The 16922-nt window shown below is 39.3% G+C and overlaps 1 protein-coding gene across 5 annotated transcripts; it reads left to right on the top strand.

Annotated features, from left to right (window-relative positions):
• The first annotated feature begins 1334 nt into the window (after positions 1-1334).
• Positions 1335-14729, top strand: znf384a (zinc finger protein 384 a). Of its 5 annotated transcripts, none has more exons than XM_085395537.1 (11): positions 1335-1490; positions 3926-3993; positions 4774-5095; positions 7217-7339; positions 7636-7793; positions 7901-7977; positions 8101-8325; positions 9992-10159; positions 11055-11133; positions 11740-11898; positions 12922-14729. In XM_085395537.1, the coding sequence occupies exons 2-11, from the start codon at positions 3931-3933 to the stop codon at positions 13315-13317; spliced, it is 1770 nt and encodes a 589-aa protein (XP_085251663.1). In that variant the 5' UTR covers positions 1335-1490; positions 3926-3930; the 3' UTR covers positions 13318-14729. The 5 variants fall into 5 exon arrangements, with proteins under 5 accessions (XP_085251663.1, XP_085251665.1, XP_085251664.1 ...); XM_085395538.1 differs by lacking the exon at positions 1335-1490 and adding an exon at positions 1502-1839; XM_085395539.1 differs by lacking the exon at positions 9992-10159.
• Positions 14730-16922: the final 2193 nt, after the last annotated feature.

The following is a 16922-nucleotide window of genomic DNA, read 5'->3' as shown; positions in this document are numbered from 1 at the left end:
AATCTTTACTGTTTGTGAAAAAAGATTTATTGTAGCTATCAAATGTTCCACTGCTGTCTTTCTTTACTCACCTGTTTACACATCTGATTTTAGCTTCTTTTTTTTCAGTTTTTATTTTTTTTTTCCATCTGTGAGGTCTTGAATTGTCACTGCATAATAAACAATTTTCACATGCATAAGGGGATCCCAATTAAACGTTTTCATCATCATTTTATTGTCATTGATCTTTCAATAAAATGCTCATGGTACATGGTGCTTTTCCCAAGAATGAATTGCTGATGTTGCACCAGGAATTAAACTTGCAACAAACATTAGAGTTCTTTCCTTGCATTATAAATGCTGACAAAAGTAGCTTAGGTCCATCTTATATGATGGACATAGTTCAAGCTAAATGGGCGATAATAATTATAGTGACGTGGATATTATAAGTACAAGCATTCATTACCTTTTAATAGCCTCACATGTCCGCATAACCTGAGAGCTGTTGTACAAAATGAGAAAACCATTCAGCTAATTCAGAAATGAAATATACATAGAAACTGATACGACGTCCTCACTGACTGGATAATTAATACACCGGAAGATACTGCATAGACGCTGGCAGGTGTGTCAAGTTAGCTGGTAAAACGCCAAACCAGTACAGGAAGTCTAATTCAAAACTCTCAGCGGAGCAAACATATGGGTAAATGGCTGTTAGTTATTGCACAATTATTAGTTTGTTTTTCTTGTTTTATATTATTTGACTTGTGTATAGAAGGTTTTCCTACCGGAACCCCTTTTTTTCTTTTTTAGATTATATGGCGTTTGTTTTCAGGTCGCTTAAGTTTCACTGAGTTTTCAGAGCGGATTTCGGTCGATTAGATTTAAATTGTATTTGTTTTTTGTAAGTTTGGTTTTACTTCGGTTTTATTAGTTTTCGGCATTATTTGTGGTTTAGTATTAATTATTATTATGAAAAATACATAAGATAAGTTTCTGAATAAATATTCTTATACAAAACAGCTATTTTTGAAGACAATTAAGTCATGTAGCACCAAAACCTCATTAGGCTGTTTTTGATAAAATTATAAATATACTTTTTTGCTGGTTTTGTGATTAAACACTATTGTTTTAAATTCGTTTTTTTAATTAAAAAAATAATTAATAATCATTTTATTTCGGTGCATAAAATGTCATATTTTACACCTACTTTTAGTTTAGTTTTAGTTAATTGTGTTAACATCGATTATTACGCTTTTAATCAAACGCAATACACAAAGAAATATACTTTAAAAGAATCGCGCTTTGATTTTATTTTGAAGAGTGTGGCCGGAAGCTGTTTAACTCAGCCTGCCTTGACTCCTCGGAGAAGAGCTGGAGGGGAAAAAAAGGAAAAAACGAAGAAAAAAAAGGCATATCTGAGGGGTTTGAGGGGCGGATTTGGACAAAGTTTTCCAACTGTCCCGACCCGAGGAAGCTCCGGGGGGGTTGAAGGGGAGTCGAGTTCACCGGTAATTAACGCAGGACTTATTAGTCGGTTGTTAATTAAGTGTTTTTTTCAGTGTGTCTAAGAGCACCGTCGTCCCAACCGCCGGAAGTCTGCATGAAGCTGCGTCTCCTACAGAGGCAACGGCGTCGACGTTTTTTTTTCCTGTCTTCGTTTTTTTTTTTTTTATTCGAGACTTTTTTTTCTCTTTTTTTATTTTCTCTCAGCGAGATGAGCAGGGAGTGAGGAATGGAGGCGTAGGGAGAGCACGGATGTTTGTGTTTACTAAGCGGCGGGCTAGTTAAGCATATTGAATATACAGGCCTCCTTGTAGCTAGAGCAAGCCAGCGAACAAAAGGAGAAAATTAATGGAGGCAAGTTAGCTAGCTCCTCTCGTCTTGTTGCGTTTTTCAGCTAACGTTAGCCATGTTTGTGCATAACCCAGATATGTTATTACGCTCTTGTCAGCCGGTTGGGTGCAGTTTAACACATCTGTCCAGACTCAGTTCCAAAAAAGCACCCTGACTTAAACGATTTGTGGCAAATTTGTTTTTGCAATAATTCATAAAGCACAGCTAACGTTAGCTCGGCGCTAGCCATGCCACAGTTTTTGGAGGCAGCTTGCACCCTCTCGTCCAAAAGAAAAAGAGAGGGGGGGAAGAAACAAATGTCTCTCAGAACACTGAAACATTGACTTTGTACTGCACTAATAACGGCCCCTTGCATCTGATGCTTTGCTGCAGAATCAGGGAAAATGATTAAATTGCACTGAAAGCATTTCTTTTCATTTATTTATAGACCTTGCAGTTGCAGAGGGGAGAGGAGGCTCATGAAAAACAATGCAAAACATTTCATGAGTTATGCATTGCAAATGTTTTGCATGAAATATGGCGTTACCTCAATTGTTATTGTGATTTTTTTTTTATGGGCCTCTCATACTCCTTTGCGGGGCTTACTGAATATCAGTTGTTATAAATTATTAAATGGCAGTTGGGCTTTACTAACATGTAATTACTTGCATGCTTTTAATGGTATGTGAGCAGGATTATGCATGGCATTCACGGTCTCAAAATGTTTCAGAAAGCTAAAATAAAGTGCAAATGCATGCCAACATAGAACAATGAAACTTCCTTCTTTGCCTCTGTTAGTGGGACATAATCAGGAAACGGAAGATTACAGGTTGATTACTCATGAGATTGACAGTGGGTTTTTATTTTGGGTTTTTTTCAACTGTCAAGAAGCTGTGTGCACTCTTGAAGAGGGTGTTACTTTCACCTAATGGTGCACCCACATCCAATTTTGTTGCAAAACTAGCCTCACTGACATGCTGCTGATAAAACACGCACTCTAAGATTGTGCAATTTGTTCATGCTGTGTTAGGGAGTAGTAAACAAGTGCATGTGCTGTGTTACAGACAATCATTAAATTCTCAAAAACTGATTATCATTAGTGTTTTCTTAATTCTTGCTTCTGCTGCCCTCTACACCAGTGGTTCTCAAACTTTATGTGGTCAAAGAAAAGTAAAAAGCAAGACAAATTCAAGACCTGTATTTATGTTTGCAGAAAACAGGTTATCTGGAAGGAGGTCAGTGACAATTGTGCTTTTGAGCATGTGTATGTTGCTTTGCAGCAAGCATGTAACAGCGATCCATAGCCTTACCAGGCACTTCCATACATTCAAACAAATGTTCCCACTGGATATGGTTGAGATCCCAAGCTCTTTAACAGGGGGCGGTGTTTCTTCAGGAAGGGAATTTTTAGTTTGCAGGTACAGTTTTAGCATTTTTTTTATCTCCTCCCATCAAATTGCAGACAGTTTTTTAAGTAATTTCTAATAACAGTTTTTGTTTCTTTAGGTAGTTTGTTTGACTTATTCCACACAGTAAAGAGATCAGTGTTATCTCCTCTTAAATGTTATCGTCTTGCCTGTCAGTTCTTTTTTGTAAAACCAAGGGTATTTAATGTGGAATAATAGAGAAAATTAAATCTCAATTACTATGTTTTTGTGCAGTTTCAGTTATAATGTTTACTGGGCTGAGAGGGTACATCAGTATGCTTTGACACAGCATTTGGAACCACTGGTTCCCTTCTGGGATTGACCATCTTTGCCTGATTCCTTTCACATCCTCCTCTGTACAAATCTTAATTATTTCAAGAAATAGCCACAACAGAGTAAGCTTAAACTGCTCAGATTTGTCACAGACATCTTGATTGGTATCCCTAAAAACAAAGGTTAGCTGTGTAGAAAAGTGGCTCGATTTAGTGGACTAAATTTAGTCTTAGTGCTGCATGCTGATCCTGAAACCGACGTGTTCGGTGTGTCAGCGTGCGGAGGAGAAAGAAAGGAACCGGACTAAGATGACTGAAATACAGCCATGCATGGTCTCATTTAAAAGAAAAGAAACGAAAAAAGGAGGAGCAGGACAGGTGTTTTCTAAGTGTGTTGCTTTTTAATTACAGAAATAATGGACGATTCCCATTTCAACTCATCATACTTTTGGTCTCCCGTCCCCACTGTACAAGGACAGGTAGACACAACCTTATTGTTGGAATTGTCTTGAATTACACATGGTATAGTGGTCTGTGCTGTTGGAAAAAATACCCAGAAGCACATCACAACCTGAACATGTTGTTTTTAACACCACTAAATAATGCTGGCAACGTTGATGAAGTTATTTGACTTATTGATGGGTTCACATGATCACTCCTGTCCCTCTCCTCTCTCATCTTTTCAATCTTCTGTTCCTGTTTTCATTTGCTTTTTTTGCATCTCACCATGCCTTCGTTTTCTCTTCTCTTCCATTGTTTCTTCCTCTGTCTGCTCTTATCTAACCCATTAACTCCTACCCTTCACTCTCCCCAATCTTCCCATTCCTTCCTCCTTTATTCTTCTTTAATTCCTTCTGTTTTTACTGTCGTTAACCTCTCATTTTCTGTCTCATTTGTTCTCCATTTTCCTTTCATGACACACACTACGTTTATCGCCACTCTGCTTGTGTCATCTCTGGGTCATCCTGTTTTTTTCCCGCATAAACATATGACTCTTCTTCACATCTTTCTCTTTCTTCCTGTCTTTTGTATTTTTATTTCTTTTTCAACTTCTTCCAAACACCCTCATCCTATTTCCTCTTTCAATCTGCCTTCTTCATCTCTGGCAAGTCTCCTTTCTCCTTCCCTTTCTTCCTTCCTTTCATATCCTTTTCCTTCCACCGTCATGAAACATTTCACCCTTACTGTATCACACTCCTTTGCCCCCTAATTCCTACACCCTTCCTTCTTTCCTCTCTCCACTCCCCACTTCTGTCTAGATTGAGAACGCCATGTTCCTGAACAAGGCGAAGGAGCAACTAGGTCCAGAGAAGGCCAGCGCGCCCTCCTTTCCTCACTCTTCTGCGTCTTCCACTTCCTCCCCCCACTACCCCACGGCCGTACTCGCCATCCCCAGCTCAGTGGATGGAGCGGCTGGGGTACGTGTGATCCCTAAACAGGAAGGAGGCGGAGGCAATGTAGGAGGGGGTGGTGGTGGAAACAGCGGACCCCTGAGTGCGGTGGGGGCACACCTGCACCAGTCGCACACTTCCCAGAACGTCACCGTTGTGCCTGTTCCCTCCACGGGTATCATGACTGCAGGTGAGTGAGCAGCTCTGATGTTTTCACCAACCTGAGTCGTAGATGATTTTTCAGTTTGTCTTTTTTCTTATTTTGCAAATTGTGAAAGAAAAATTCTCTGAAAAGGTCTATTAAAAAAACTTGCCTGATTTAAATTTGGCCAGTCTCCTGTTCAAGATCATCTTCTTGTGCACCTCTGGATGTTTATTTGATCTTGGTGGCATCCCTGTTATGTCTGTTTGCATGTGTGCTTCAGTGTTACAGAATTTTTAAAAGACCATTTTAAAAAAAAAAAAGAAAAAAAAAGGAAAAACTCATCCAAATGTATTTTAATTTTAAAATATATATTTTCCCTACTTTATGGCAGTAACTGGTAGTATTTTAATATAATTCTACAAGACTGCATGAATGCACCTTCAAGGTGTCTGTAAGTGATTATTAAAAAAACTAGAAGAAAAACAAGCTACTAACTCCATGGTTTTTGAAGGGAAACATATGAGATGAGATCATGCTGTCCTAATGTGTCCTTGGGCAGGACAATTCACCTGTTGCCTACTGGTGGTGGTCAGAGGGCCCGGTGGCGCCAGTGTCCGGCAGCCTCGCCTCTGTCAGTGCGCCCCAGGGCTGCTGTGGCTACAATATAGCTTGCCATCACCAGTGTGTGAATGTGTGTGTGAATGGGTGGATGACTGAATGTAGTGTAAAGCGCTTTGGGGTCCTTAGGGACTAAGTAAAGCGCTATACAAATACAGGCCATTTACCATTTAATGTGAGAAACATGAAGCTAAAATTAACTACAGCACCTCTTTTAAAAAGGAAATGGCAGTGAGAACATGTAAATGTCCCCAGGTGAAGCTAGACGGTCAAAAATCTGCTATGTTATGCTCAGTCATTTGAAAAAAGTTTGGGATGCAGGTGTTCTTCAGATTCCCAATACTGGCCCAAAACCTGGCCCCATCAAACAGTACGCGATGACGTGATGACACGCACCACAGATCATGTTGTTTGCACTTTTATGTTTTTCATCAGACTCCTCAGGATGTCATATTGGAACTTCACATTAACAGACTCATCCTGGGAGTGCAGCAGGCACGGCTGCTTCCTGACACCCACTCGAGACAATGGTAGCAATTCCATCAGAAGTTGCTCTAGAAAAAGCGAACAGTTCTTTTTTTATTTACAGAAGCAACATGTAGCAGCACAGAGCATAGGAGAAGGGCAGGAAGTAACAGACAAAGGAACAGAGTTGAAAGTTAGTCAGTTTTTAAAATAAAACCCAGCAGGCATACTAAATGTGTTGTTTCTGAAATGCTTTAAAAGTGTGCCAGACACATCACAGTGGAGACACTCATCATGTCTTACCCTGGAGAACGATATCATGGTGCGTATGTTTAAAAACACACCAGGCTTGCTCGTGGTCTCACTCCTCATCAGACATACTTGGAACTGTGGACTCGTATAAAAACCGGTTAGCTGTGGACTGCTTGGACCCAGGTCTCATCACCAAGCATGTACCTTGATCAGCTTGAAACTGATGTTTGCTTTCTGACACAGTTTGATTTCCTGCGGTTATACACAGTGCATACCGTGTAAATAATCAGAATGAGAGCAATACAAAAAGAGCAGCCATGTTGGAAGCTGTCTGCAGATCCCATAAAAGATGATCTCAAATGGGAGTTCAGCCAAATTTAAACCAGGTAAGGTTTTTGGTTTTTATAGAACTCTTTCCAGAACTTTTTGAACTCTACCCATATTTGTTGGTGTCACAAGATATGTGCATAGGAGTGAATGACACTGTACATATTAATCTACAGTGGCTACTAATCACAATCTCAACAGGGTTCTTTTTCAGTTTCCATTTAGGTGTTAGTAGTAGTACTTAGTGTTAATATTAGCAGTTTTATCCCTTTTTTATGCACAGCTTGTATAAAAATATTCGTTAAAATCTTTTGTATAAACCTTAGCAAGTCTTGTGTTAGTGCTGTAGCTTTGTCCTTTATAAGATATTGTGTGGCTTTCAAGTTGCAAGGTTGAAAATTAAAGTTCTTTTATCACTACATCATCCATTAACTGTTAGTTAGAATAAAAGCCTAACAGAGTGAGATCTGGACGGCCAGATCACAGTTTTTCTTTTCCTCTTAGCGGGGTTAGTGATCACCACCCCACAGGGCACACTGGTCCCCACCGCCTCCACGCAGTCTTTTGTAGCTGGACACCCCACTGCCACCACCATGATAGTGTCTGCAGTGCACCCCTCAAATTCAGGTAATACACAGGTGCAGGTCACCATCATTTTAATAATTTCAACGTAAAAAAAAATGATGAGGCTTAGGGCTTCTTTTTACCATTTTATTTTAGACACTTGATTCCTGTTCCCACCCAAATGTATTCTTGCAATTGCACTGTTACATCCATACACAATCAAACACATCTGTGTATCTGTCTTATGTAAGGTTTGGTGTTGAGCTGTGCATCATAATTTTTCCAAACTGTCCCTGTTTTCACTCAACACTCCCTGTTTCCTTTCCCTTCTTTCTTTCTTAATTTTCTCTCATTTTTAGATAAGAAGGATGACATTGCTCCTGCTGTTGTCATGCCGGCACCATCAAAACGAGGCAGGAAAAGCAAACAGGTGATGAGCAGGGTGGCTGGAGTGGGTGGGGTCCTCCCTCCAGGAAGTGATGCATTAATACTGGCACACCTTGCTGCTGGTGGACAGGTGAATTTTCTATGTTCTTCCTTTTTTCCTTGTTTCCTTTTATAAAACCAACTGTGAGGCATTTTACCTTTACAACCATAAGTACTTTTTTTATTATTGTATTGTAGCATCACGGTGGCGACCCATATGATCTGTCAAATGATGAGGATGATCACACTAACAAAGACGGACCCAAATCTTACAGGTAGGATAAAGTGCGTTAAGTTTAGGAAAATATTAATGATGTTTTAGATACTTGCAGTTTTTTCTGTGCTTTGTTTATCATAACTGTTTTCTTCTCTTCTCCTCTCATTCCTTGCCTGCCAAGGTGTCGGATGTGCGCAGTGACGTTCTTCAGCAAGTCAGACATGCAGATCCACGCCAAGTCCCATACCGAGGCCAAGCCCCACAAGTGCCCCCACTGCTCCAAGTCGTTTGCCAACTCCAGCTACCTGTCCCAGCACATTCGTATACACAGCGGGGCCAAGCCCTACACCTGCACGTACTGCCAGAAAACTTTCAGGCAGCTCAGTCACCTACAGCAGCACACACGGTACTGGGCCTGAGTGTGTGCGTGTGTTAAAATGTGTGCATGTGAACATCTGTGTGGTGATAGATAAAGGGAAGAAGGAGTGGTGAGCTTGGGACTTGTCTGGGTTGTTTTGGGGAGTGCTGACAGTGTAAAGCTCTTTCTGCACAGTCAAAGTATCATCTTTGAAAGTCCCCAAAACTTAAATTATTTCATGCCTCTTAACCTGTTATTTTTAAGTACTTGTCTTTGACCATTCATTCTTTTCTAAAAACTGGGACCCACTGTGAGAATGGGAAGTCAGTTTCCTGAGTCAGTATCTAAAGGTAATTAAATACAACTCCTACACAGTCTCACTTACAGCTGCAATATTTATTAAGTTACAATGGCTACCTGAGGTTCATCAGGTATGGGGGCAACATATCCATATTCCTATATTAGATATACCTGTTCAACCACTTGTTAACACAAATATTTAATCAGCCAATCACATGGCATACTACTACTGAAATTCCTTAATTCTCCCAGCATTCAGTCAAAGTATTTTTTTTCCCTGGCAAGTAATTTACTAGTGATTTAAACAAGAGAAAAAACAAGTTCAAATGCACCCAGGCACCAGGTCTCCATTTGTCCGTGTCTGAACTGGAGTATAACCCAGGCTTTAGTCAGATTAATGTCATTTGTTTCCTTATATATGTAGAGATTCAGATACTCAGTATTCCAGCAGTAAGTGAGACAGGATGATTGAGTTATATTTAAATGCCTTTTCTCACCAACACACCCGTCTGTCACTCAGGTTTCACCAAAATAGGCATCCCCTTTTTGTTTTGTTTCAGCATCTTCTCTAGATGTCTCTGTTATTCAGATGTCTTTATTAAAACATTTTCCTTTCATTCTCAGCAAGATAAAAACTAAAACATTTTTTAAGAATGCACGATACAAGTCTAAGTACACTTTGCATACTAACTGTATGTGCTGTGCCTAAAAAATACATCCTGATATACAGTTTTTAACCTGCATGTTTTACACCCCTTTTTACTGTGGTAAAGGCGCTAATCGGACACTAAAATTAGTTTTCATTTTACTATATTTCATTAATTGTGACAATATGAGTGATAAATCTATCTCCCATCCAGGCTGTCACCTTTCTGATAAATGTGTTAATTTTATGTTGACCTTGTCATTCACCTTCATGCTTTCATTTCCCTCATTTCCATGCACTGGGTTTTCTCTGTGGGTTTCAGGCCATTAATTTTAAAGAGGAAGATGTGCTCCGCTGGCCTGGCACTCATCTTGAATTTACATTTTGGTTTGACTGCAGCAGACTCAGACATTCATAGATACACTACACTCACACTTCACTCAAAGTAGTGCACACCAAAAGGAGAGAGAGACTGCGAGAGAGAGAGAGAGAGAGAGAAAGAGAAAAGCGTGACTGTGCTTGCTGTATGTTTCGTTCTGTGTTTTCACAACTCAGACACAGCACAAAGAGCACACTGTCAAACTTAGTAATCTGTGATCAATACTTGATCGATCAGATCCTTTTAGCTTAAATGCATGATTTGGTCTTCGGCTCATTATGAAGTTTGGTCATGCTGTAGCTTAAAAATCTCTCGCTGTTTCTCTCTCTCTCTGTGTTTCTCTCTCCCTCCCACCCCCTTAACCCTCCAATCCCGGTTTCCCGTGTTAGAAACCACACTGAGGCCAAGCCCCACAAGTGTCCCCACTGCTCCAAGTCGTTTGCCAACTCCAGCTACCTGTCCCAGCACATCCGCATCCACACCGGGGCCAAGCCCTACACCTGCTCCTACTGCCAGAAAACATTCAGGCAGCTCAGTCACCTACAGCAGCACACACGGTACTGGGCCGAGCTGGGCTGGGCTGGGCCGGGCGGGTTTTGAATGTGTGCATGTATGGGAGCAGGTGCATGGAGAGTTATGTCACTGTGCTTGTGTCCTTCTTTTTGAGTTATTGTGTGTTTATAGTATCTATCAAATCTGACATGTACTTTTTTTCTTTTATAAGATGGATCTGTTCTGCCCACTTCCATATTTTAACTCTTAGATGCTACTGGAGTAGCTCAGCATGCCTCAAAGTTCAAAATAATCCATATTTATGTTTTACTACAAACATACACTGAGGTGTAAACCAGATTCAAATGTTAAGGGTGAGTGACCCATAAAAAATAGTTTTCAGCGGATGATAGAAACAATCAAACCACAGATTAGCTCAACCTAATGGAAGGCGAAAGGCTGTTACAAAGCTAGGCACTACCACCTGAAAGGACAGAAGAATGTGGTTGATGTGTGATCACTGGCATGTATTAGCAGCCTAGTTTATCTGTTATAAAACTTTATTTCATAGCTTATTGCTTCATCATAAAATCCCAAAAAAGAGAAACGTTTTGTTGTTTGGATTAGTGACGAAACATTCCTCCCACTGAAAACGCTACGTCCACATGAACAGAATCGACTTTTTGGGATTTTCTTACCTGGATGATTGAGCATGCATCAAGACACTTCATGATAAAATGTGCTGAAAAAAGGATGTGATTTTAAAGTGCACAAATAGCAACCAAAGGTCACACTATTCAAATTTACCAAAGCCGTTTCCTTCTCGAGGAAGTGAAAGTAGAAGTTTGAGAAACTGCAACATGAGGAAGCGAGGGGCTGAGCTGATCTAGAAGTATCTTAACTTTGTCAGTACGTCAAACTTGACATCACCTTTGTTTTGTTTTGATTGTGATTTCCCAGGATTCACACCGGTGACCGGCCGTACAAGTGTAATCATCCTGGCTGTGAAAAAGCTTTCACTCAGTTGTCCAACCTCCAGGTACTGAATCTACAGGTTTTCTCTTTGCCACTGACATGATCATTACTTTACTAAGGCTCTAGTGCTACTAGCATATATTTACTTGCAAGCCAGTGGTTCTCATACTCATCCAGGTTCCACAGGTTGGGTTTTGTAGACAAAATGTACAACCAAGTGTGATGGAGTAGTAGATATGTTGATGCTTACCTTTTTTTTCACAGAAATTTTATTTTGGATCATTTTTCATTGTTAATAATTAAAAAGAGATTTAAAAATTCAACATGTTGGCCAATATTTTTTTTGAGAGACATTTAAAGCACAAACAGGTCTCCCTAACAATTGTTATATGAAGTTAATTATCAGGCTTTCCTGAGATAATGGGACAGTGAAGTTTAAAAAATAATTATGTTTTATTGTCACAGGTCATGAATTACTAATGTCTCCTTTTTCATTTTCATTTATCAGCTTTAATCCCGATGCTGATATTTTAGCAAATATTGCCTGATATATCAGCTGGACTCTAGTCTGAAAAGAGTGATTTTCTTGCCTTTTCTATTGTAGTCAAAATCAAATTACATATTACTAGTTTTTACATGCCTCTTTTATTTATTTATTTTTCCATCACAGTCTCACCGTCGGCAGCATAACAAAGACAAGCCGTACAAGTGCCACAACTGTAACCGTGGTTACACAGATGCTGCCAGTCTAGAGGTTCACCTGTCCACACACACCGTGAAACACGCCAAGCTGTTCTCCTGTGGCCTCTGCAACCGATCCTATACCTCGGTAAGACTTCTGGTATCTGACATGCAGTTTACTGAAAGTGTAGATTTGGTTGTACGGCAACAGAGAAGACGTAACAGGAGAGAGTTGGCAGGAATTGTACTGCTGGTTTGCAGATGCTTTACTGTTAATACACTATTGTTTACAATCCATGAGTCTGTCTGACATGCATTATATGTAGAGCTCTAATGAGCCTTTTGTTCTGATCTCAGGTCTTAGAATAGAATAATATAATGATTATTACTGCAAAGCACTGATCATCCCTCTCTGCCAAAATCATTGTTCGTGCAGTTTAAGCCAGATGCTGTATAGCAGCTGGTACTGTTAATGTATCTAGTAATTATATAATTATGCACATACATCATCAATGGGAACAGGCATTGTGTCTTTGGGTTGTTCATAGAGCAGGGCGATATGACCAACAATATTTGCGTATGTAAACAAAGACACTATTTCATTTTCTTATAGTTGCCCAACATCATACCGGTATTACCGTGAACGGTATGATATGGCTCAGCCCTAGTTGTTCATAGATATTTTGGGAGTGTGTGAAGGATATTTCTTCAGATTGAACACAAATGTTCATTTAGTCTTCAGATGGCACAAATGTCTAATGTGGATTAAATTATTTACCCAAAAGCTAAAAAAAGATTAGCTTCACTTTCACATCCAGATGTTTTGCAGCACTTTTCTGCCCAGCAGCAAAACTCATTAACTCAAAAATCATTCACTATAAATATTAACGCTCTCAGGCTCAAATTAAACTTTTTGTTGCTAATGCACAACCAAGTCCTGCAGTGGTACTTCTGAGTAAAAAAAACTCATAAAATATGTATGTGGGGTAATGAGGTTGTTAGTTTTTAACTGTTGCCAATCGGCAACCCCTGCCTTGAGAGGGTTAAATGGCTGGTTAGTGATGCCATACAACCACAAAGCTATATTAATAGTTTAAAAAAAATCAAAACACATTGTTCCTGTTTTTCTTTCCTGACATCATGTGTTCTACTTCTGTCATCCGTTCTCCAGGAGACGTATCTAATGAAACACATGAAGAAGCACAACCCCGACCCATTAACAGTGGCAGCAACAGTAGCTGCTCAGCAGGCCCAGGGTCTGACACCAGGCAGGGGCCGAGGCCGCGGTCGAGGGAGAGGTGCGGGCAGAGCGAGCCAGCTCCAAAACCAGACGAACCCTAACAACAACCAGAACCCAAACCCCGGACCCCCAGGCAGCTACCAGCCACAACAGCAACCCACAGAATCTGTGGTCCCCTGCCCATTTGATCTACACCAGTACAAGACAGTGTCAGCCAGCGAGATCCAGTACAAACCAGTCACTGTGGCAGACCTGCCAGTGACCCACAAAGACCTCTGCCTAACCGTCTCCACATCAGCCATACAGGTGGAGCACATGAACTCATAGGCTGCGTCTTCCTGCTCTGCTCGAGGGATTAGTCGAGTAAAAATGGTCCATATGTACAAGTAATTTAACTGTATTCAGTATTAGAGCCTTCTTAAAATCAGGGGAAAAACAGCTGATTGGGTGAATTTCTATAATTCAGATCTTCTATTTTATTGACACATCACTGAATTTGAAAGTGTAAAAACACTAGTGTTTTCAGTTTAGACTTCTGTAGCTTTCAGTGAGATTATTTTTTAAAAGCGGTTAGTCGGGTAATGCAATACAATCATGGATAGAAGTAAATTTGAATTCACCCACTTAAGAAGCTTTGATGCTGAGTACAACCATAAATTACTTACACAGATATTTTACAGTGTGCTTCTTGATTCCTGAGCCCACTTGCCATGTATCTCTCAGTCCTGACTGAGGGATCTTTGGAGGATAAAGGTGTAAAATATCTGTAAAATTAAAAAAACTAATTTCACTATTCTTTGAGCAGTTATGGTCCAAAGAATAGTGTAAATGTTGAAGACATTCAGATCACATTAATCTGAACATTCATCACTTATTAGTTCAAGCCAAAACAAAAAAGGAGTGAATGATGGGAGACTGTAGAGATTCATGAGAGCATCTGAAGCAGCGGTGCAGAAATGTTTAAACAGCATCTGAAAGGCACAGTCAGGTGTCACAGACTACATCAGAAACACTGAATTGGAGCTACAAAGGAAAGAGCAGCAGGAAGAAAAATGAAGCGTGCGTTTGGGAAGTCTCGCTAAAGCCTGCAGCCGAATCTCAAAAGTGTACATTTCACAGATCATGATGTCCTTATTTACACCCACCTCCTCTCAGAGGAGCGAGGAAACATTTCCCAAAGTATTAAATAAGATAGCGCGATCGGTCAGAGAATGCACTAAATGTAAGGAGTCCACAGCAGGAACCACGACAGAAAGAGAGAAAAACGGGGGTGGGAGGGGTCATAACGAAAGCACTTGATGAAACTTACTTCACGCCTATGTTTTTCATCCTTTACCTTTTTTTATATATCATATGTATGTATTTTTCTACCAACAGAGAAATGTGTGATCAAACAGAAAGCAACGTGAGCGCATGAATGTGATGGAACAGAGAGAAAAGTCCTAACAGAACGTCTTGGTCCCTTTTTTTTCCTTTTTTTTTGTTGCTATTCAACTGTTTACTGTCCTCGAATGACTAAGGCAGCCCAGTTTGTTATTGTCAGGATGGTTGTTGGGAAAATAATGATTGTGTGATGAAAATGGCTGACAGGTACTGTTATTAATCTCTTTTTTTTAAAAGAACTTTTCATACATATTATTACTACTTCCATTATAACTGTATTGCAAATGTTATCCACATTATTATCAATCTGAGGCATTATGATATTGCAGTATGCTGTACATAAAATACATAGAAAAGACTTTTTCATCTGTAAAAGGGAAGTATGTCTTGTGTAAAGCATCTATGAAAACTAAAGGAAATCAAATTAACATGTACCAAATCACTGGCAGTGTCCCAGGTCAACTTTAAAGCTGACGGGCTGTGAGATCGTCACGCTCAGCAAAGTGAGGAAATGACAGGAGAATAATTGTTTCCTTTATCACAACCACAGCCACCATCTACAGACTGTGAAACTGATCTTAATTAGGACGTAACCAGAGATGAGTCAACTAAACCTCATGTGTGATAATTAGGCAAAGAATTAGGATGTATCTATTTGTTCCCTTTTGATGTCAGTGAACTCTAAAGCTCTGCCTTTTAAATCATATAAATACTTTTCTAAAGTCTGTCCTCATAACTTAATCCCAATGGCAGGCAACGGCGCAGATATCGTACCAATATCAGTGAAATGCAAGAAGAAAATTAGCAGGGACTTTAATTAGTCATTTAAAATATTTTTGGGCATAAGGGAAGCACTTTGGTAAAACTATCTGTAATTCCACATTTATGCTTTTGTTATATAGGTTCACTGTAGGGCAGGACTTGAGTATTGTTCCCTGGACTAATGGAAATTGGGGCAACAGTGTGGATGAATTTATACAGATTTTTAAAGTAACAAGTTTTGTACTAAGGAAATGAAAAAAACTTCATTATCAATGAGCTAAAATGGCATTCTCAAGTCTCCTAAATTATTCCCATTCCCAATTACTCAGTCATATAATTGTAACACAACAGATAATTAGCCAAATCTTATATTTATCAGTATCCCAGTGACATTGATGGTGAATATGTACCAATATTGGTGGATCCCTAATACATTATAAACAGGGACCACTGAGGCTTCCCAGAGGTGCAGTTTGGCTAAAATATGTAATTCCACATCTGTACAGGTGTTGTTGTGCTAAGTTTACTGTTGGGGATTGATTCCTGAACTTATGGGAAAAAATGGTCTCAATTACTCAGAGAACCATGTTAATACTGTAACCATATGATATTTAAAGCTAACGTATCCATGATACATCTGCAAATAATTAAAGCATGATTATGAGAAGCTGTGACCTTGGTGACCTGGGACACCGCACACGCCGTCTCTAACCAATCAGAAATGTTCAGGATGCCCATACAGACGGCTGATTGTCTCCATGTATACTCCTTGTATTTCATTGTGTCTTTTTATGAGAAATAACCCATTCTCAATATTCTTGTTAATGTTATTACCAATGCTCCTGATAATACAGTTAACTGCCCTCTTATGCTACACTCTTCATACTGTATGCACAGTTACACCTCTTGCTCATCTGAACAGACTGTTTCTTCCCTTATGGAGAATAAAGTTCAAAACCTGTTTATGATGAAAGCACTACATTTTTTATTGGTATTTTATTAAAATCAACAGTACATATTATTAATGAACATTTATAATGAAAGTTTTGGCTGTTCTTTTGCTACAGCATGTAGCTCCACGTGGTCAGTGTATCCTAGATACCCAGGGTAAAGATCAGGGGGTATTTTTCTCAAAACTAATGAAGGTGAATTTTTGATTCAGGTTCAGGGAATCTGTGATTCTACCATCCCCACGTGGTTTGGAAATTGCAGTGGACTATGCTGCAAAGGCTTAGCAATGGTATGAAAAGGATTCACATGCTTAGAAGACTGTCTACACCAAGACCTACAACGTGATGTGTTTCTTTTAGCTCCATTTATAGAAAAACAATGCTTTCGCTAGGAAAGCATATACAAACTGCACATGGATTTTTATAGAGTGTACGTGTGTCTTACCAGAAGCAGTCCAAAGGTTTCTGTCATAACAATTATTTATCAAAACAATTAAAAAGAACAGATTATATTTCTGTAAACATAGCAAACCATATCAAAGCATGTAATTTAATGTTTTACACTACTTCTTTCAGGCGTTTTAAGCTGTGTTTTAAGCTTTGGAATAGAAATGATAAGAATTATAAGTCAATGCGCGTTTTTCCCCCAAACAGTTGCCTTTTTGCATCTCCGGGCCACCGTACGATGTTTATTTTAAACAATGTAGCTAAAAAAAATTGATTATAACAATTATATATATATTTAATTAATGTACTTGAAAAAGAAAGCGATTCGTATATACTAAAATTATACGACTTTTTTTTTTAATTGTTTCGTTTGATCATAAGTCAGTTAGA

This window comes from Rhamphochromis longiceps, linkage group LG22, assembly GCF_057381845.1.
Source record: "Rhamphochromis longiceps isolate RC_006_pf linkage group LG22, R_longiceps_female_GT1.1, whole genome shotgun sequence".
NCBI lineage: Eukaryota > Metazoa > Chordata > Actinopteri > Cichliformes > Cichlidae > Rhamphochromis > Rhamphochromis longiceps.
This window is presented reverse-complemented; position numbering and strand designations above follow the sequence as displayed.

Coding starts and splice junctions, on each gene's coding strand:
- znf384a (XM_085395537.1), top strand. CDS start 3,931: ATGGACGATTCCCATTTCAACTCATCATACTTTTGGTCTCCCGTCCCC. Junction 8,326..9,991: donor CACCTACAGCAGCACACACG/GTACTGGGCCTG, acceptor TTCCCGTGTTAG/AAACCACACTGAGGCCAAGC. Junction 11,134..11,739: donor CTCAGTTGTCCAACCTCCAG/GTACTGAATCTA, acceptor TTTCCATCACAG/TCTCACCGTCGGCAGCATAA.